The 21,328-nt window shown below is 51.8% G+C and overlaps 3 protein-coding genes and 1 long non-coding RNA gene across 11 annotated transcripts in view; 2 read left to right on the top strand and 2 right to left on the bottom strand.

Annotated features, from left to right (window-relative positions):
• Positions 1-9,716, top strand: part of SMARCD3 (SWI/SNF related BAF chromatin remodeling complex subunit D3) — a 41,725-nt gene extending 32,009 nt beyond the window's left edge. For all 7 annotated transcript variants that reach the window (XM_083579727.1, XM_083579723.1, XM_083579722.1 and 4 more), the window contains 7 exons: positions 374-475; positions 637-798; positions 3,221-3,318; positions 4,600-4,735; positions 5,098-5,220; positions 5,914-6,015; positions 6,929-9,716. In XM_083579727.1, the coding sequence (XP_083435853.1) occupies positions 374-475; positions 637-798; positions 3,221-3,318; positions 4,600-4,735; positions 5,098-5,220; positions 5,914-6,015; positions 6,929-6,982 (777 nt within the window). In that variant the 3' untranslated portion in view covers positions 6,983-9,716. The remainder of the gene's footprint in view (positions 1-373; positions 476-636; positions 799-3,220; positions 3,319-4,599; positions 4,736-5,097; positions 5,221-5,913; positions 6,016-6,928) is intronic.
• Positions 1-21,328, top strand: part of LOC310745974 (uncharacterized protein) — a 618,230-nt gene that overhangs the window by 416,860 nt on the left and 180,042 nt on the right. The window lies entirely within an intron of this gene.
• The window catches only part of LOC310746292, a 284,046-nt gene that overhangs the window by 225,414 nt on the left and 37,304 nt on the right, over positions 1-21,328 (bottom strand). The window lies entirely within an intron of this gene.
• SUSD2 (sushi domain containing 2) overlaps positions 11,394-21,328 on the bottom strand; it is a 31,212-nt gene continuing 21,277 nt past the window's right edge. For both annotated transcript variants that reach the window (XM_083579503.1, XM_083579504.1), the window contains exons 11-14: positions 16,438-16,689; positions 15,024-15,296; positions 13,664-13,846; positions 11,394-12,024 (exon numbers count right to left, since the gene is read on the bottom strand). In XM_083579503.1, coding sequence (XP_083435629.1) covers positions 11,945-12,024; positions 13,664-13,846; positions 15,024-15,296; positions 16,438-16,689 — 788 coding nt within the window. In that variant the 3' untranslated portion in view covers positions 11,394-11,944. The remainder of the gene's footprint in view (positions 12,025-13,663; positions 13,847-15,023; positions 15,297-16,437; positions 16,690-21,328) is intronic.

Below are 21,328 nucleotides of genomic sequence, written 5' to 3'. Positions count from 1 at the left end.
CACCCATTATGGGAAACCCGAGCACAAGAGCAGCCCTCTCCCCCCTCCAGGGATTCCCAGCAGCTGGGATTCTTGTGGCAGGGAGTTCCACAGTTTAACTCTGTGCCTCGTGAATACGTCCTTCCTTTGATCTGTCCTGAATGGTCCAACCTTCACCTTCACTGGACGACCACGAGTTCCAGTTACGAGGGAGGGAGGAGAACTTCTCTCTCTGTTCACTTTTCTTCGTGCCACGCACACTTTTCTAAACTTCTACCATGTTGAATCCATCTGGAGGTGTCCACAATGTCTTTTTGCATGGGTGAGCCTTGCTGAGAGCACCATCCTTGGCCCTGACCTTGGCCCTGACCTGCCCTTTGCTTCTCCTTCTCAGTGGCACAGGACTCCCACCACCCAGGAGACGGATGGCTTCCAGGTGAAGAGGCCGGGGGACGTCAGCGTGCGCTGCACCCTCCTGCTCATGCTGGACTACCAGGTCAGTGGCAATGGAGGGGGGCATTTCTGGGCACATGGGACCAGAGACCAGCACCCCAGGGTCGGCGGTGGGCTTGAGGGAGCGGACCCGGCCGGCTTCAATGCAAAGCCCAAGCTAGCCTCTCATCCGCCGGTGCTTCCTGGCCCCTCTTTCTCCTGCAGCCCCCCCAGTTCAAGCTGGACCCCCGCCTCGCCCGCCTCTTGGGGATCCACACGCAGACGCGCTCGGCCATCATCCAAGCCCTCTGGCAGTACATCAAGACCAACAAGCTGCAGGACTCTCACGACAAGGAGTACATCAACTGTGACAAGTACTTCCAGCAGGTGAGTCCGTTCTCCTCACCTCGCCCCCTCCAGGAGGGGCTGGCAGGGCGGAAGCTGTGAGCCGCCCAGCAGCTGCCCTAGAGGGCCTGGGGGGCTCTGGGTGCTGGAAGGAGGGACCTAGACTGAGAAGGAATGAATGGGGGACTGGGCGGGAAAAGAGGTGTCTGCCAACGTTCCTGCATCTCCTGTCCTTCTGGAGTTCAAGGGAGAGTGGGGAGGCCCTTCTAGAGCATCTTGGGTTATCCCCAGGGGCCACGAATGGGGCTGGGCAATGTCTGGTTTTCAACTTCATGATATATCACCAGCTAAACACTGCAGTATGTGGGACGCGGGTGGCGCTGTGGTCTAAACCACTGAGCCTAGGGCTTGCCGATCAGAAGGTTGGTGGTTCGAATCCCCACGATGGAGTGAGCTCCCGTTGCTCGGTCCCAGCTCCTGCCAACCTAGCAGTCTGAAAGCACGTCAAAGTGCAAGTTGATAAATAGGTACCGCTCCGGCGGGAAGGTAAACGGCGTTTCCGTGTGCTGCTCTGGTTCGCTAGAAGTGGCTTCGTCATGCTGGCCACATGACCCGGAAGCTGTACGCCGGCTCCCTTGGCCAATAAAGCAAGATGAGTGCAGCAACCCCAGAGTCGGTCACGACTGGACCTAATGGTCAGGGGTCCCTTTACCTTTACCTAAACACTGCAGTATACATTTTTTCAACTGTCTATTTGCCATACACAAATAAAGCTGTATTCGACGGACGAAAGGATATATGATTTTTGACATGACTGAGAATCGTAGAGCCAGGGATGGAGAACTTTAAAGCATTAAGATTGGGATGTGGAAAATATGAAAACCATGAGCGGAGGCGGAACTGAAGATTTGGAGATATGCTTCAGAGGTCCAGACTATGGGGATCCCAGAAAAATTAATAATTAAAATTTGGATTACAATTTGCTCTTTATTTTTTATTTTTATTTTTTTGTTTTTAATTAGATTATGATGTGGACATGTTGATTGGCTGTCTTTATTGGAAAATCAATAAAAATGATTAAAAAAACGACAACACTGCAGGATACAGCGGTACCTTGGTTCCCCAACAGCTTAGCAGATGAACAAATCAGCTCCTGAATGCTGCAAACCCAGAAGTGTGTGTTCCGGTTCGCAAAGGTTTTTTGGAAGCCGAATGTCTGTTTCGGCTGCCGATATTGTTTCCGAGGCCAATCAGCTGATCAGAAGCCAAACGGACTTCCAGAACGGATTGAGTTCGAGAACCAAGGTGCCACTGTACTGATATATCACAGTGTCTGAAATAAGAATGGAGCTATGGCTTCACGGTTTTCCCCAAATTGTGCTTTTTGCATAACGCATCATGATTTGCAATATAAAGCCAGGTTGAAAACTGTGCAACCGATGTCACAATATGGACTTCAAGCCGGTTTGGGACGCTATCTCACCCGGCCCCAGCCAGGGAGTGCCAGGCCCTTCCTTGGAGCACATGAATTGTAGAATGGTAGATTTGGCAGGGACCCCAAGGGTCCTCTAGTCCACCCCCTGCAATGCAGGAATGTCAGCTGCAGCACCCATGACAGATGGCCAGCCAACCTCTGCTTAAAAGCCTCCAAGGAAGGAGAGCCCACCTCCTTCCAAGGGAGTCCGCCCTGTGGTCAAACAGCTCTTGTGGGGAGTGAGAGGGGGGCGTTGGACATGAATTGGAGCCCCTTCCCGGGCCTCCAACCTTGGCTGGGCTCCATGGGGCCACCATCTCCCATTGCTGGAAGCAGGTCTTCCGACTAGGGTGCCCCCTGTTCTGTTCTCTGCTCTTTTCTCTTCTGAGCCCTGAATAATAATAATAATAATAATAATAATAATAATAATAATAATAATAATTTATTATTTATACCCTGCCCATCTGTCTGGGCTTCCCCAGCCATTCTGAGTGGCTTCCAACAAAATATTAAAATACTGTAATACATCAAGCATTAAAAGCTTCCCTAAACAGGGCTGCCTTCAGATGTCTTCTAAAAGTCTGGTAGTTGTTTATTTCCTTGACATCTGGTGGGAGGGCGTTCCACAGGGCGTGCGCCACCACCAAGAAGGCCCTCTGCCTGGTTCCCTGTAACTTGGCTTCTCACAGTGAGGGAACCGCCAGAAGGCCCTTGGAGCTGGACCTCAGTGTCTGGGCCAAACGATGGGGGTGGAGACGCTCCTTCAGGTATCCTGGGCCGAGGCTGTTTAGGGCTTTCAAGGTCAGCACCAACACTTTGAATTGTGCTCAGAAACGTACTGGGAGCCAATGAAGGGCTCCCTTGCAGGAGAAGCTTCTTGGATCGGGGGTGGGGGGGCACTGCAGCATCTGGGGGGGGGGACAACTGAGGTTTGCTTTGTGGGCCACCCAACTCCTGACACCCAGCTGCTCCCCCTCTTTATGGTTTCAGATCTTTGACTGCCCGCGGCTAAAGTTTTCCGAAATCCCACAGAGGCTGACGAACTTGCTGCTGCCGCCGGATCCTATTGTCATCAACCACATCATCAGGTCAGGCGGCCCCACCTTGTCCTCCAGCGGGGAGAAGCGTAAACTTGGAAGGGGTCCCAAGGGTCCTCTAGTCCAACCCCTGCAATCCTGTGGTCCCCTGCCCTTCTGGGCTGCTGGGGTGGGGTGGAGGGGAAGCCCTGCCTCCCCTCCTCCTGGGGTGCATTAACTCCTTCAGGGCCGTGGGCAGGACTGAGATTCCCTTGTGCCCCCTTGTGGGCCTTCTCAGTGAGCACAATGTGGAGGAAGGGTCCCAACTCTGCAAGGAGGAGATGTGAGGCTCATGGAGTGCCTGCCCCCCAAGAGGTCTATATCAGTTCAGCAGGCAGGGGGATAAGCATGTGGGGTCCAGGGAGAGGGCGCTGAGGGCCAGATGAAGGCCATCTCCCTGTGACCATCCTGGCCGGAGTCTCCTTTTGTGCTCACTGAGAAGTAGCGGCAGTGTTGTGACCCCAAAGCCACAAGGAGCTGCATGCAGAAGGCCTCTGGGGCTGGCAGAGCCCCAAACCTCTGCCAGTGAGGGTAGACCATTCTGCACCAGTCAGAAAAGTAGGTGGTGGTGGTGGTGGTGGTGGTTGTTATTCACTTATACCCCGCCTATCTGGACAGGCCTCCCCAGTCACTCTGGGCAGCTCCCAACAGAGTATTAAAAACACAATAAAGCACCAAACATTAAAAACCTCCCTAAACAGGGCTGCCTTCAGACGTCTTCTAAAAGTCAGGTAGTTGTTTATTTCCTTGACATCTGATGGGAGGGCGTTCCACATGGCGTGTGCCACCACCAAGAAGACCCTCTGCCTGGTTCCCTGCAACCTCACTTCTCGCAGTGAGGGAACCACCAGGAGGCCCTTGGAGCTGGACCTCAGTGTCCAGGCAGAACGATGGGGGGGGGAGAGATGCTCCTTCAGGTATACTGGGCCTTTGAGGCCGTTTAGGGCTTTCAAGGTCAACACCAACACTTTGAATTGTGCTTGGAAACGTCCTGGGAGCCAATGTAAGTCTTTCAGGACGAGTGTTATGTGGTCTCGGCGGCCGCTCCCAGCCACCAGTCTAGCTCTCGTATTCTGGATTAGTTGCAGTTTCCGGGTCACCTTCAAAGGTAGCCCCACGTAGAGCGCATTGCAGTAGTCCAAGCGGGAGATAACCAGAGCATGCACCACTCTGGCGAGACAGTCCGCGGGCAGGGAGGGTCTCATCCTGTGTACCAGGCTACAAGGTGCCTCCTTCTGGGAGCATCGCCTCACCTTGGCCAGAGGCCTGACCCCCCCCTGGCTCCCCCCCTAGTGTGGACCCCAATGACCAGAAGAAGACCGCCTGCTACGACATCGACGTGGAAGTGGAGGACCCCTTGAAGGGGCAGATGAGCAGCTTCCTCCTCTCGACAGCAAACCAGCAGGAGATCACAGCCCTGGACAACAAGGTGCTTAGGGGGCGGGGTGGGGGTGTGGGGAGAAGAGGCACCTGGACTGGGGGCCTGGGGTGCTGTGGCAAGTGGTGGGGAGAACTCAGTTAGGAGGCTCAGGGGCTTTCCGTTTGGAGGAACTATGGCCAGCTACGGCTGAGGGGATCAGTACCACTGGGGGCATTGTAGAATGGTAGGTGTGGAAGGGACCCAAGGGTCATCTAGTCTGACCCCCTGACCCCACAGATAAATCACAGCATGGCTTTACAGCCGTGCGTCTGCAGTCTGGTGTGAAGACTGAAGGGCTCCCTTTAGGGACTGGGTGTAAATCCTTGCTCCCACGAGGAGAAACGAGCCTCTTGTTTTCCTTCCCTTCTCAGATTCACGAGACAATCGAGTCCATCAACCAGCTGAAGATACAGAGGGATTTTATGCTCAGCTTCTCCAAAGACCCCAAAGGGTACATCCAAGATCTCCTCCGATCCCAGAGCAGGGATCTCAAGGTGGGTCTTTGGGGGGGGATCCTAAGTGCACAAAGGGGCAGATGGGGCTCCTGAAATGGGGTCTTATTGGGAGGGTGAGAAGACAGTGCCTGTGGCTGTTTTTACACTGCAAAAGGATCCCACGGGGTCCTTGCTCCCAGTGGCTGTTCCGAAGGATGGATTGGAGCCTGTGGTTCACTAGCCAGCAAAATGGCGACATAGAGTGGCGCCTAAAAGGTTTGGCGGCAGAGCATAGTCATGGTGGCCAGGAGCCATCAATAGCTGCCTCCTCCTCCAGTCCCCTTTAAAAGCCATCCAAGTTCATGGACACCACTGCATCCAGTGGCAGGGAGTTCCACAGTCTGCACTGCATGAAGAAGGACTTCTTTTCCCCTGCCCTGAACCTCCCAACAATCGGCTTCGTTGGATGTCCGCAAGTTCCAGCGTTAGGAGAGAGGGAGGAAAACTCCCTCGCCTGTTGTTTTCTCCATGCCACGCACAATCTCATCCGCGCCTATCACGTTGGTCCTAGTCAGGCAATGGCAATGCCTTTGTTGGGACCAACCCAAATGCCCCGTGATGGACTTCTCCAACTCACTCTGTGGGGGGCTTCTAGTACATGCTGTCTGCAAACTGCCCTTGGTGCAGAACGCGGCAGAATGCCTAGAGCTGGTGGGGCTACTCTGACGCCACATTGTCCCCTCTGCATGGCAGGTGATGACCGACGTGGTGGGGAATCCCGAGGAGGAGCGGAGGGCAGAGTTTTACCACGAGCCGTGGTCCCAGGAGGCCGTGAGCAGGTACTTCTACTGCAAGGTAAGAAAATAGAATAGAATTTATTATTTATACCCCGCCCATCTGGCTGGGTTTCCCCAACAGAGTATTGGGCGGCTTCCAACAGAGTATTCAAATGCAGTGGTCTGTTAAACATTAAGAGCTTCCCGAAAGAGGGCTGCCTTCAGGTGTCTTCTAAAAGTCTCGTAGTTGTTCTTCTCTTTGACATCTGGTGGGAGGGCATTCCACAGGGTGGGTGCCACTACCGAGAAGGCCCTCTGCCCGGTTCCCTGTAACTTGGCATCTCGCAGTGAGGAAATGCCAGAAGGCCCTTGGTGCTGGACCTCAGTGTCCGGGCAGAACAATGGAGGTGGAGACGCTCCTTCAGGTATACTGGACCAAGGCCGTTTAGGGCTTTCAAGGTCAGCACCAACACTTTGAATTGTGCTTGGAAATGTACTAGGTGCCAATGTAGGTCTTTCAAGACCAGTGTTATGTGGTCTCGGCAGCCACTCCCAGTCACCAGTCCAGCTGCCGCATTCTGGATTAATTGCAGTTTCCGGGTTACCTTCAAAGGTAGCCCCACGTAGAGCGCATTGCAGTAGTCCAAGTGGGAGATAACCAGAGCATGCACCACTCTGGCAAGACAGTCTGCGGGCAGGGAGGGTCTCATCCTGCGTACCAGATGGAGCTAGTAGACAGCTGCCCAGGACACAGAATTGACCTGCGCCTCCATGGACAGCTGTGAGTCCAAAATGACTCACAGGCTGCGCACCTGGTCCTTCAGGGGCACAGTTACCCCATGCAGGACCAGGGAGTCCTCCACACCTGCCCGCCTCCTGTCCCCAAAAAACAGTACAAAAACAGAGGACAAAGCTGGAGGCAGGCTGGGTTGGGCTGGCAGTGTGAAGCTCCCTTCCATCGCCCCCCCAACTCTCTCCTTTTGCCCTTTCAGATCCAGCAGCGTCGTCAGGAGTTGGAGCAGTCTCTGGGGGTGCGTAACACCTAAGCGGGGGTCCCCGGCCTGGCTGGCCGGCCCCTGAGCCAACGGACTGACCCGTGTCCCCACGTTGCCCCCCATCCCACAGAGGGTGGGCCTCCTTCACGACTGGCCAAGGGGGCAGGTCTGACTCGCACCACCACCAGCGCCACCAGTCTCTGGCCAGCTTTCGAGTGTGTTTTGCCCCACCGACCTCCTCCTCTTCCTCCTCCTGCGGCTGCTAAGACCCTCCCAGGCCGGAAGGTGGTGAGGTCTCCCCTCACGTCGCTCACACCGATCATCAGACGCTGGAGAATGAAGGACACCCCCTCCCCAAGCACACAGGACCCCTCCTGGACAGACTTGGAAGGGGAGGAGGAGCCCAGTGGATTGGTCAGATGCTCCTAAATCTCTCTCTGTGTGTCTCCCCCCTCCCTCCCTCCCTCCAGGGGTGCCAACTTGAACAAAATATTGGGGGACCCAACCAAGCCCCACCTCCCATCATTGATCACAAGTCGTGGCACATGCACACTATTTGAAGGGCAATGCCCATGAACCTTGGGGGGCCCTGGCCCCCTCAACTTTTTTATTGGGGCCCCAAAGGGGCCTTGGCCCCTAGGAGTCGGCTCCAATGCCTGCCTGCCTCCTTCCTTCCTTCCTTCCTTCCTTCCTTCCTTCCTTCCTTCCTTCCTTCCTTCTGTTCTCTCTCTCTCTCTCCCTCTCTCTCTCTGTCATGGTGCCCTCCAGGCGTTCTGCCTTCATGCCCCTTTGCAAGGTCATTTGTGGCCACATGAGCAGCAAATCCCCCCCCACTGGATCTCTGGACAGATGGAGGCTGCAGAGAGACCTGGGTCTGGGGGCTGCAGTGGGCTCCCCTCGTGGGCTATGGAGTGGAGCCCCTTGCAAATCTGCCTGTCTCCAGGCTGCCAGCTGTTTCGCCCGTGTTCCCTCCCTGCCCTCTTCCTCTGCCAAGGCCAAAGAGGCCACAGGCCCCCCTCTGTCAAGAAGCCCTGTCCCACCACCCTGACTTTCCTATCTATCTCTGCAGGAGTGTGGGGTGTGGTGGGTACTGCCAGTTCCCAACAGAGCCCCCCCACTGCTGAGATGGAGATGGAGACCTGCCCCCTGGCCAGCCCCACAGGCTGTCTGCGTTCCTGTCTGCCCCCTGGCAGGTTCAGACCCAAGGCAGCCACTGGAGAGGGTCTTGCTCTCTGCCTCTTTCTGCTGTCCGTGGGACCCCTTAGAGGGTGTGAGGAGGAGCCTTGAGATGGCCAAAGGCTCCCCTTCTCATGAGAACAGGATGCTGGGCTGTAGGCCAATGGCCTGATCCTGCAGGCTCTCCTTATGTTCTCATGCTCCTCGCTAGCCAGGCCTCTGGCGGATTTAAGCAAAGCCAAAAGGGACACAGAGAGAGAGAGACTTAGCCAAAGGTGGCGGACTCTCCTCCCTCAGAGGTCTTTAAACAGAGGTTGGACGGCCATCTGTTGGGAATCCATTAGCTGCGATTCCTGCCATGCGGGGGTTGGTCTAGATGTCCGCTTGAGGTCCCTCCCAACCCTGTGATTCAGTGATAAGAGGCCAAATCCCGGGTTCCGCTTTGCTCTGCCCCTCTGCGCTGCACTTGCAAACTTCTGGTGCCAAACTTCTGGGGGACTTTGGCAGGGGGCTGCCAGGGCCGCCACACCCCCACCCCCGGACCATGCAAAGATTCTCCTGCCACCACAGCAGCAGCAGTAGCCCTGCTCACCACCCTCCTTCCACGCTGCCTGCCTGCCCTGGGTAAGGTCTGACCGCTGGGTGGCAATGCCACTTTCAGACGGAGACCACGCCTGGCTCTTGTCTGCAGCAGCTGCCCCTCTGTATTGGCGTCCCCCAAATGCAACGACTCAGCCTGTAGATTTCATCGCCCTGTGGGCTTCTCAAGTTTCCAGTCTGTCTGGGCTGGGGCATTTTATTTTGGGCTTGAGCCCCTGCCCAGCCGCTCTGGGGGTCTGCCAAGGTGGGTGTGTTGTAGCTTGCGAGGGGCCCTGGGAGTCATGGCTGGTGCCAGTCCTGGCTTGGTCCTGATCCGGCCCTTTCGCCAGGATGTGCTGGCTCCAAGCAAACCTGCCGGGACTGACCCTCACCCACCATGTGCTGGGCCCAGTGTCCAAATGCCCCCGACCCCTCAGTCTGGCCACCATGGGCTCTCCTTCCTTGGGGGTCTTTAAACAGACGTTGGGCAGCAGTCTGTCGAAGATGCTTTGGTTGTGGTGCCTGCATCGCGTGGGGATGAGCTAGATGACTTTCGGGGTCCCTACAAGGAGCATGCAGTGATTCCCAGGCTGAGGGGGGAGCAGGGGCTCATTCTCTGCAGAAGAGACAAAAGGGGTGCTGTCCTGTGGAGTGGGGGCTGCAACCCCCCCTTGCTTTTTTGTGCCAGCCCCACTTCAGAGGGGGCGGCCAGATGACAGTGCAGATACTGTTTCTGGGGTGCAGGTTTGTGTTTTTTCCTATTTTCACCACAGCTCTGTTGTTCTCCCCTTCCAGCGTCTTGTTTTCACACGTCCTCCTTTGGGGCACCCACAAACCCTCCCTTGCACCCAGGTCCACCTGGTCACCCATCTTTGGGGGTGGGGTGGGGTGGAGAGTGAGACCCAAACTCCCCCCTCCCTCCTCTCCCCTCCTCCTCCTCCTCCTCTTCCTCCATGGCTGCCGTGTCTTTGTCGTTCGGTGCTGAGTGATTCGTAGAGAAGCTTTTAAATAATAAAGATTTTGTTCTTTGTATCCACTGCGCATGATTTGTGGGTTTGAGCACCGGCGTCTCAGAGAGAGAACTGCAGCCTTTGCAAGAACCATTTTGGTTCATCAAGTCGGATGGAAATGGAACGGAGGCAAGTGCAAAATTCTCTGCTTAGGCGACAAGAGGGAACAAAACGGGCAGAGGTATCCTGCATTGCAGGGGGTTGGACTCGATGACCTTTGGGGTCCCTTGGGGTGCTAGGATTCTGTGAGATACGATGGAGTGATGCCAATGCTTTATTTATCTTTTAAGACGCTTTCCCTTCTGCCAAGCCTGCTAGGCACCTATCCCCCTCCCATCCCACCTCTGTGCCATGATCTATTGTGGGCCATCCACTGACCCTCCATGCTCAGCCATGCGTCGCGCTCAGTCCTGTGGCTCAATAATGCTTCTGTCACATGAGGCATGGCCAGTGTCCTCTGCAGTGCTTTTGGCTGAATCACCTTCCCGGGTCTGAGGCCAGAGGATATTAAAAACCCCACTCTTTGTTCTAGCCATGCGGCCTGACCCTGCTCAAATGCTCAGCGGTGCTCCGGCCTTTAGGACAGCAAATGGCTTTGCACTGAGGGTGGGGAAGAAGAACCCCCTCCTCTTCAGAGCAAAGACCTGTCAGGCTGTGAGCACCAATGCTGTCCACAAGAACTGGTCTGAGTCCAAAAGAGGGAGCGTCCCCCCCCAATGTCCCCTGGCCTCAAGGGTGGGGTGCCTGGGGTTCAGAGGCCTCACCTGCCCAGCTTGCCATGTTAGCCATTAATCACCTTTGGCTTCTCTCACCTGTCAGGTGGTTTTAGGAGTGGCTCCCTTTAAATTACTTCAAGGTAGAAAGAAAACATTAAATGCCACATTTTAAAGAATTGCTGTCATCGCAAAACAGCTTTTTAAAAAAGACGTTTTGGTTGTGATGGATCTGAAACCAGTGTGTTGTTTGGATCTTAGCTGGGATTCCTGCATTGCAGGGGGCTGGACTAGATGACTCCTGGGGGATCCCTTCCAGCCCTCCAATTCTGTGTTTTTGAAGAGGATCTGGACTTCCCTCTCTGCCTGGGCACTGCTTGTCTTTTGGGCCTCTTTGCAGGATTGCTCCAAGGCCACTTTGGTGGCTTCCCATTTCCTTGCAAGACAGACCAGGGCTCCACTACGAACCCTGAAGTCTGTTGCTACATTATAGGACGATTATTTCAGCCTTGAGCAAGAGTACCTCCTTTTTCACTCTGAACTCCTACGGCAAGATCCAGGTGAGGCTGTCTTGGCTGCCAAAAGCAAGTACAGTCAAACCTTTGTCGTCGAACGTAATCCGTTCCCACAAGCCCGTTCGGCTTCCGAAACATTCGACAACCGAATCACGGCTTCTGATTGGTTGCAGGAGCTTCCTGCATTAAGTGGAAGCCATGTCAGACATTTGGCTTCCGAAAAACGTTCAAAAACTGGAGCATTTATTTCTGGCTTTTTAGCGTTTGCAAGCCGAAACGTTCCAAAACAGAGGTGTCCAAGGTTTGACTGTCAATGCAAAAGCTTCTTGGGCTGTTGCTTTCTCTCTCGCAATGTTCCTGCCCAGAGAGTGAACTGCATCCCTTTCCAGCAGTTCTTTAGTCTGCAAGCACAGAACCTTTAAAACCCAACAGAGAGCCTGCTGGTATAACAGAACTACCAAAAGCCCCAAAAGCAAACAGCATTTATTGTATGGCATGAGCATCCCTGGGCAAGAGTCCGGTCACCAGGTGGAGGGCCTGGAGACCCCGAGAGGCAGGGCAGGGAAATGGCAGAGCAGACCAGGACATCACCCAGGAACCAGGTGCCTGAAGAAAATCCAGCCAGAAATTGAGGTCTGCAAATGCACAGATGGTCGGAGGCCCCAGCACCCACTCCTTCCTCGCTGGGTCCCCATTTCCACGAAACTACCATTGGGTGATGCTTCAAGCCTGAAAGAAGGGCACCCTGTCCGCCAGGGAACCCCAGTTCCGCCCTCCCCCTTGGGCTCTTGTCCACCCATTTTGCTCCCTTGGTGTAGAAGTGGCCATGAGGTCAGAGAGGAAGTGTCGTGGGAGACAGAGGTGGCCACCCATCGGCCCCTCCGTGATGTTCCCATCCCTGGAGTCCAATTACACATGGAGATATTTTTTGACAAACAACAGCAAAAATCTGCAGGTTTATTCCATTGCAAGCCAAAGGCCAGAAACGCAGCTCTGTGGGTCTTCCGTGCTCCAAGGAGGCTAGATGTTCCAGCGGGTGGCTGCCAAGCTCAGGATGCCCAGGATGCCAGTCATGGACCCCCAGGGAAGTGTCCTGCTCCCTGCAGAAGTGGGGGGAGACAAAGCCAGGCTCAGTCCAGAGTTGCAGTGTCAGGTGAGATTGCCCTCCCTGCAGGTGTATGTGAGGCAACCAAGCCCAAAAGGCCACCTTGCTGTGGTTGCTTATTGCATTTGGGGGCTGGGGGTGGCAGGGGGCCTGAAGAGCTCTTCAGGAGAGACTCCCTGGGCCATTGCCACCTTTTAAACTACAGTCTCCCCCTTTTGTATTAGTGGAGCAGGGGGTCAAAGGGACAGGCAGGGGCTGCCCTTGAAGAGAGCACAGGGGCCAGTGGGTGCCGAGTGCGAAATAAACACCATTCTCTTCTTTACAAACAGAAGATACTCAGGAAGGAGGTTTGCACCCAGTAAACCTCGTTTGTAGGGTCCCTGCTCAAGCTAATGGGCTGCCACAAGCAAACATTGGGGGATGGGGGGCTCTCTCAGGCACTAGGTTAGAAAATGGCACTTGGCCACACTACCCAAAATGCACTGGGGTTGCCCCCATGAGAGACATGCCCGGCGCATGGACATTTCTGCCCAGGCCAAACACATTGGGAGTGTATGTGGCCAGCTGCCCTGGCCTCTGACCATTGGGCAGGCTGGCTGGGTCTGGTGGGGGTTCTAGGCCAACAACACACACACACACACACAAAGTCGAGTCTCGCTGCATCTCAGATCAGGGGTAGCATTTAACTGGAAAGAGCCATTGACACAACCTTGGGCTTCCTTTTCTTCAGAAATTATAGCATCTGCATAATTGTGCAGGGGGTGGTGTTGGAAACAGGGAGGAAGCCTTGAGCCTCCTCTGGTTGGGGAGGGAGGCAGGGAGGTCCACAAAGCTGCAAAGAGGCTTTTGCAGGGAGCCATTCATCCCCATGGCCTCCAGAGGGCAGCCGCCACCTCCCTGCGTGAGCCTTTGAGCCACTTTTGAGCTAAGGAGGAAGCAACTTGGCAAGCGGAACAAAGACGCTGCCCTGCGCCAGAAGGACCCTTGGGACAGACTCCCTCGGAAAGCGGCAGGCTCTCATTCCCTGGAGGTTTTGAAGCAGAGGCTGGGTGGCCTCTGCCAGGGATTCTTCAGCTGCAATTCCTGCATTGCATTGCATGGGGCTGGATTGGATGGCCTTTGGGAGGGCCCCTTCCAGCTATGAAGTCCTACAATTGAGTTCTGCAGGCCTGGTTGAAGGGTTGTCAGGTCCCAGCAAGCGCCACAGCCGCCTGCCGTTCTCCCTTCCCAAGCCAGGGAGATGCTTTAGAACAGGGTGCCCAAACTTTGTTCAAAGAGGGCCAGATTTGATGAAGTGAACAGGCGTTGTTGGCCCTTTTTTAGAATTGAAGTTGAGGGGTTTTTTAGGATTTGACCCGGGAGATAAACTGCCACAGGGGCCAGATTAAACCGACTGGAGGGCCGGATTAGGCCCCCGAAACGGACTTTGGACATGCCTGCATTAGAAGAAAACCGCCCTGGTATATTTTTCATGGGTTTCCAAAGCACTTGTAGCAAGCAGACTTTCTTCACACCCCAAATGCAAAGTAAAAGTGTCTGTTTGGGTGGGGAGAGACTTAGACTTCTGCTGGTGCAGGGCCACAGCGTGTGGATGCAAAGCACCGCATAGGAATGGGGCTGAAGGGATCGCCTACCTGCATTTGGCTGGCACTTGGCGGTGCCGCCTGACCAGAGCCCGTCCTCCTGGCACGTCCTGGCTGCTGATCCCTCAAGGCTGAACCCAGGACTGCAGTCGAAGCGGACCGTGGATCCTGCTAAGTAACTGGTTCCATTCTTCGTGCCGTTGGTGGGGGGAGCCAGCCAGCCACAAGAAACCACTGGGGGAGAAAAAGGTGGCGTCTTTGGGGCCATGCAAGTGTGCATCTTCATGGCATGGGAAACCACACTGGGAGGAGAATGGCCGGGTGGGGGCACAGCAGAAGAGCAGGGAGAAGGGCCAGACCCAGCCTCTGCCGTTGCTCAACTTCACAGGCTCCCCAGGAAGAGCGGCTGCCTGCCAGGGTGGGCTTGGCAGAGCATCCTCCTGCCTGGGGGTCTCTCCCTCCAGGCTCCCTGCATGCTGTGCTTCTCCAAAGTGGAATGGGGGAGAAGGGGATGCGTGAGCCCTGCTAGCCCCCTCCCCAAAGAGACTGTCCATTTGCATTTCTTAGTGCAGAAGGTGTGGATCTTATGTGTAGAGATCTTTCCTATTCTAATTAGTTCAAGGGAGCATGGGAAGTTTCTCTCTGTGTGTGAAAGAAACAAGCAGAAGGTTCATGATGTTTGGGTTATTCCTTCAGAGATGCTGAGTACAGCTGAATTAAACTGGTCCTGTTATCTCTTTCAGTCAAGGTCATGCTGACTATAATAAGAGGCCAGAAGGAGCCTGGGTTTCACTCTTTTCTATCTCTCTTTCCAGCTGTGTGGTGTCCTGTACACAGTGTACTTAGTGTTAAGTTTTAGTCTTAGTATAAGTTATTGTAAGTTTAAGTTAAGTCTGCTGCAACTGGATTTCTTATGAACTGTGCCAATCCTGAATGTTTTGGATTTGTGACCATGATGCTCATTTGCCTTCAGTAGCAGGAAAGCTCTGCTGGATGAAATTCAGTTGCCTCTGGTCTGTTTTTTGGGAATCCTGCAACATGTTTAAGTTTTTGCTCTGCTAACTATACACTGGAGTTCTGCTCTGGATCAATATTGAGTAGGATTTCAATTTCCTCTCTGCCTGTGACCTTGCTTGCTCCCAGCCATTCAAAGCCCCCTTCTCAAGCTCTCCCCAAGGAGGCAGCTGGATTTGCAAGATCTGAGGAATGGGGCATGAAAAGAGGGGTGGGCGGTGGCCAAAGGGGGTGGTGAGGTGAAATAGGCCCCCTGGGGAATCAGGGGTAGCAGAAAGAGAGAGGAAGAAGAGGGGGAAAGTGGTGCTCCCATCCCGTTCAGGCACCTGGCAAATTCCTTTCCCTGTGACCCTCCATCGGATCCCCCCTTCCCCGGCTGAGCTTGCCCTTGGCTCACCCGGCTGCAGGCTCTCCTCTAGGTGCTTGTAGATCCGGTGGGACCACCTGGTGCTGTTCCCCACCGTGAGGTCTCTTGTCGTCAGAGTGTCAAACCTGCAGAAAGGGTCCGACTGGCAGAGTTGGGCCGCTTCCTGAGTGAGGGGATCGGTGGGATCTTCGGGGGCCCGGAAGACGGGCAGGAAAGAGGGGTCATGCTTTGGCCCGTAGAAGAAGGTCTGCAGCAGGAACTGGCTGTCGTAGGTGAAGAGGGAGGTTTCGTTCTTGACGGCCCCTGAAAAGACAAATGGGGAGCGCTGTCATTCCCTTGAACCAGATCAACCTCTTGTAGCATCTAACCAGCATGTTTAAGTCTAATTAGTGCATGAAGGGGTTAATGCCATAGAGTAAGCTGTCCTTCTAGGTTTTGCCCATGTCACTTCCCCTTACCTTAGAGGAAATAGGTAACCAAGCCTTTGTTCCATCTGTCTACTTCAGTGAATTTCAGTGTGTGAGGAGGTGTGAGTTGCTCCAGCTCAGCTGCATGGCTTTAACCAGCCTATTTTGTTCCAGACAAGAATGGAGTCTGAAACTAACGTTTTCCAATACCTGTAATTTAGGAACTTTTTTTTGCCTCTTTGTAACTAAGCTACATTTCACTGCCTGCAAGTCTTTTTCTTCTGACTGCTATATGGAAAAGCACATTTTATATTATATTTTTAATTAAATTTCCATACCACACTTCATCTGAAGAGCATGTGAAACTGACCTTTGGAAAATTTGTAAGTAAACTATTTTTAACTTACCAGATATGTTGTCTTTTCCTATGCTAGGGGAAGAGGGAAACTTTGGAGATAAACTTTCTAAGGGGACATTTTGAAACTCACCCAAAAGGGCACATTTTAAGTCCCTCCATCGTACCAGCCAGGTGAGGGGGTGGGAGACCTGCCCATTCACCTGGAGGGCACTGCCAGAGGTCCTACACTCTGGAGCAGGAGAAAACAAGCTTGCTCCATCCTCCATGCGACAATCCTCAAGATATTTGAAGATGACTATCGCATCACCTCTGGGTCTCCTCTTTTCCAGGCTAAAGATACCCAGGTCATTCAACCGCATCTCATAAGACTTGGCTTCTAGACCCTTGATCATCCTAGCTGCCCTCCTCTGCACACCTTCCAGCTTGTCAACATCCTTCTTAAATTGCAGCGCCCAGAATTGGACACAGTATTCCAGGTGTGGTCTGACCAAGGCAGAAGAGAGCGGGACTATTAGTTCCCTTGCTCTGGAGACTAGACTTCTGTGGATGTAGCCCAGAATAGCATCAGCTTTTGACTCATGTGAAGCTTGTGGTCTACTAAGATCTTTTCCCAGCCAAGGGCCAGACCGGCTCCTCTCTCTCTGCCTCTTTCTTTGGGAGAAGCTGAGCGCTCACTTACAGTCTGCGCCAAACGCAAATAGCTCTTCTGGGCTGCATCTGTTGGCATCTAGGATGGTCCCATTGCGGAGGGTCAAGTCGTCCCGGGGGTTGCCATTCATGACCCCAAAGAGGCCCTGCGTGTGGTTCAGGAACTTTGCGGGCAGCAAAACAGTCAGGCTCAGCATCCTCCCCGCCCTCCTCACTTCGACTCCGACTCCCGAGGAGAACATGGCAGTGACATTCAGCCCAGGTGCAGTGGAGAGAAAGAGACCTGCCACGGAAAGAGGGAAACCAGGCAAGCGTAAGTATTAATATTATGGGGTATCTGCACAGCACATCCAGCGGGAATGTTTGAAAATGTTTGCATCCGTAACTCAATATTCCATGCAGCACCACGTACTGGTTTGTGGGAGTGTTCAGGGATTCAGGAGAGGATATATGGTTTGATTATAACCTTTCCAAATTGTGTTAACAAGTTCACAATTTTAGCAGAGTAACATTCACCTTTTTAAACTTGCAGCGGCTTCGTTTGCTCAGGCTCGCTAACTGTTATGGTATTTTCCCCTTATTCCCTCATAAAAGATAAGACATGACACAGTCTTCTATAAAAGTATAAAAAGAGTTTACTCACATTCTGTTCACAGTTGGATCCCAGAAGGCAGACTTAGCTTAGAAAAGTAACATACACCTGGAGACTATCTCATAAGGAGACAGTCCCTCTATCCTCTCTTAGCTGGAGGCCAAGAGAGCATCTTTGGCTAAGCAGATGTTGCTTCTTCGATGCATGTAGTCATAGAGAGAGAGATGGCTGCCCTGCCCTGTGCTTTTGTCGTTACCTGCACAGGTGAGGCCACACCCATCTCTTTTTTTATATAACATATTTATTAAGGTTTAGGAATTTATATAAAACATAAAAAACAGAACAATAAAAAACAAAAACAATAAAAAAATACATACAATCCAAACAGAACACATACAAAACAAGTATAATTTCCATCCCTTCTATTCATAAAACTTACTTTCCCGACCTCCTCATACCTCCCCTTTCTGTATTCCATTCTCTAATTAAGTCAATTCAGCAAATCCTTCCCCTAATTTCTATATACTTTTTAGCCTTTCTTTTCTTAATCACGTAATCATTACAGCTTTTAACCCCTTAATTTCTGAATCAACATCGTTCTAGCCTTCAATAATTTTACAATGTTTCTTAAGATAGTCCTTAAATTTCTTCCAATCTTCTTCCGCCGTCTCTTTTCCCTGGTCTCGAATTCTGCCGGTCATTTCTGCCAGTCCCATATAGTCTATCACTTTCATCTGCCATTCTTCCACGGTGGGTAGATCTTGTGTCTTCCAATACTTTGCGAGAGGCCACACCCATCTCTAGTCACATGCGGAGGAAGTCTGTCCCAGTCCAGAAGGAAACAGGAAGTTTACCTGCTGGCTGGACAAACATTCCTCCCCATGTTCACTCTAGGAATGTTGTACTTGACTGCTCTTGTGTTTCACATCCCACAGTTTGTTGAGAGGCAGTTGGGAAGAAGATTTGGTTTTCTCCTCCATGACTCAGTTCTGCCCTTCAGGATTCACAGAATCCAAGAGGGACACTAGTCTTAAGAACAGCCTCCTGGATCAGCCCAGTGGCCCATCTAGTCCAGCATGCTGTTCTCACAGGGGACAACCAGGGGCCCATTATGGGAGACCAGCAAGCAGGATTCAAGCACAAGAGCAACTCTCCCCTCCTGCGGTTTCTAGCAGTTGGGATTCAGAAGCATCGCTGCCTCTGACTGTGGAGGACAGAGAAGAGCTCCATAGCTCTCTCCACCTCCATGAATTGGTCTATCCTGCAGTTTGCTTGTTTTGGAGCAAACTTGGCTTTACATAATATTGACAGGCTTATTTGGTTGCATTACCAAGGTGTCCGCAAATGTGACATGAAGGCTGGAACCATCAACTCTTGCAGACGCCCCCAGTGCCTGGAGACAGACAGCAAGGTCATGTATCCACAGCAGTGACCAGAGGAGGGATGACCAAGAGAAGAAGCACCATGGTCCATCTGCAGCAGCACAACCAGGCACCTTCCTCTGCCCCAGCTGCAACAATACATGTCTCTCCCATATCAGTCTCCACAAGCACAGCAGGAGCTGTAACCTTCCATCGGTTTCACTCCACCCCCAAAGGCTCACTCCTCCATTGTCTCCCAAGACAGATGCCAACCACCTATTGGGTTGCAAGGCTTCTTGGCCTTAGATTTAAATTCTGCAGAAGTTTAAGTTGTACGAAACCAGGAGGAACCAAGAAGGGGACAGTGAGCTTCTCCTGGAGGCATCTGGGTGGCCTTTGTGGGAAAGAAGATGCTGGACCAGCTCATCCGCTTTGCTTGGTTCTTTGGGTTTTGTGACTGATATAGAATCTTAGAAGGGATCCCAAGGGTCTGTTAAGGTGTGAAACCTAAGACGCTGGCAAGTTAGCAATGTCATGTGACTTTAAGTAGTCAAGCTCGTTAAGTTGTTAAGTTGCTCAGTATATAAAGAGTGTTTGTTTTCTCTGCCTGTGGGGCGTGAAGCAAAAATGTCTGAAAGCTCCGGAGGTGTTTCTGTTATCTTTCTGCAATAAACCTGTCTTTGGAAAGACAGGCTTCCCTGTGTCGTTATTTCTTTGCTGCTGAGACTTTGAAGCTTGTACTGCAACAAGAATCTCTGCACTGGACTTAATTAATGCTCTGCAAAGAGAACTGTTGCTGGTGGTGCAGCGGAAGCGTTTACTGGACCAGTACACAGACTCTCTTAGGTTATGGACTCCTTCTACGTTTCTACAGCTGTATTGTGTGCAGAGAAAGTGAAAGCAGCTTTCGGATGAGAGAAGGCCGGCTTGGTCGTAAATCCAGCTCTTAAAGGCGTCAGAGGAGGCTGGAGGCGTCTGAAAAAGGACCAGCTGAATATGAATTATGTGACTGGTAGATTGTGTGAGCAAGAATATCAACATCATCGAAAACGTATTGATAATTCAAACACCCCAAGGGTTGGATGTTCAGATAATTCCCAGTGTGGGGGAACTAGCAGGCAGAGCTGTAAGGAAGCCTCACAAGTGTCTGCTATGGCCAGCAAGTCATGTTTTCGATGTGGCAGCAGGTTTCATTTGATAGCAAAGTGTCCAGAAAAGCAACAGGAATTTCAACAGTCCAAGGCCAGTTTCCGGAGCTACAGGGGAAGACGACGTGAGAACTACAAGAATCAACGATCCAGAGGGGGAGCAGGTGCTGATAAGGGACTATCTGCAATGGCAGCACAACAGAGTCCTAAAAGGAGCCAACAAACCTTGAAGTGGATAATTGACAGTGGAGCAAGTCACAGTTTAGTTCCAGCGACATCTAGTGGCAGCTTGATGAACTGCAAGACATTGCCAGTTGCAAAAACTGTGACTACAGCAGACAATAGTAAACGAGAAATGAACCTTAAAGGCACAATTTATGTTAACTGTTTGCAAACTAACCTTCCTGTTTTTGTTCTTCCAGGAATGAAGAATGGACTTTTGAGTGTGTCATGCCTGGTAAAAAGTGGTTTTAAGGTTAAGTTTGAAAATGATGTGTGCACCATTTCGAAACAGGGGAAGGAGCTAGTTAAAATTCCCTGTGAGGATGGGCTTTTTGTTTTGGATGAAGAGCAGTTAGCAGCAGGTAGATGTTCAACAGGTGAAGCGCAAGCTAAGTGTGTAAATAAGGCTCCTCATATAGGTTGTGCACATCTACTACACAGAAGGTTAGCTCATATATGCTTTAAGTATGTCAGCAAGATGCCAGATTTAGCTGAGGAGTGTAACATTAAACCCTGTCCAAATTTTCTGGATTGTTGTGCTTGTAAACATGCTAAGGTTAAGACATGTAACTATCCTAAATCTGATAGAGTAAGCAAAAAACCCTTTGAACTTGTGCATACAGACGTGTGTGGCCCTATGCCAGTCAAATCGCTTGGAGGTGCAAGATTTATGCAAATTTTGGTGGATGATTTTTCAAGGGCTAGTTGGGTTTTCTTTCTGAAAGAAAAATCACAAGCAGCTTCCATCTTGATGGATTGGATTGAAGAAGTCGAATGTAAATTTGACACCAGGGTACGTAAAATACAATCAGATCGTGGTGGGGAATATGTGAACCACACGCTGGAGACGTGGTTAAAAACGTGGTTATAGTTCATAGACTTACCAATCCCTATTCACCACAGGAGAATGCAGTTGCCGAAAGAAAATTTCGTACATTACAGGAAGCCATTGCTGCTTTGCTGTTTGATTCTGGACTTCCACAGCGTTTTTGGGCTGAGGCTGCACTGTATGCGAATTATACTTTTAACAGAGTATACAATAGCACAGTAGGCAACACTCCTTACTTCATGCTATTTGGGAAAAAAACAAAAATTGATCATCTAAGAGTTTTTGGATGTCGTGCTTATGTGCTGGTGCCTAGGGCACAACGTAGGAAAGGCGATCCTAGATCTAAAGAAATGTTTTTCTGTGGTTATCAAGCAAACACAAAAGGTTGGAGATTTGTGAATGTAGAAGGCAATCAAACGAAAATCACAATCAGCAGAAGTGCAGAATTTTGTGAACAGGATGGTTGGAATAAAATTCATGGAAATCCTGACATACTATTTGATGTGGTGAACAGTAACAATGAAACTCAGGCCCCCGGGCAGGTATTAGTTCCAGAACAGGCTGAGGAATTTGAGTCTAAGGACGAGGGTGAGAAATCGTCTAGTTCACCCAAGTCTGTAAAGTCAGAATCTTCTAGCTCTAAAAGTTCACCTGTACAGCAAGAGAGACGTGTAAAGTCAGAATCAGAAAGTTCTTCAACTACTAGTGACAAACAGGTGACGACTAGTGATTCTGAGTCAGAGGGAGAAACTGAAGGAACATCGCAGGAA

This window comes from Podarcis filfolensis (genome assembly GCF_964270895.1).
Source record: "Podarcis filfolensis genome assembly, chromosome: 12".
NCBI classification, from domain to species: Eukaryota; Metazoa; Chordata; class Lepidosauria; order Squamata; family Lacertidae; genus Podarcis; species Podarcis filfolensis.
The sequence above is the reverse complement of the archived record's forward strand: the minus strand, read 5'-3'. Positions and strand labels throughout refer to the sequence as shown.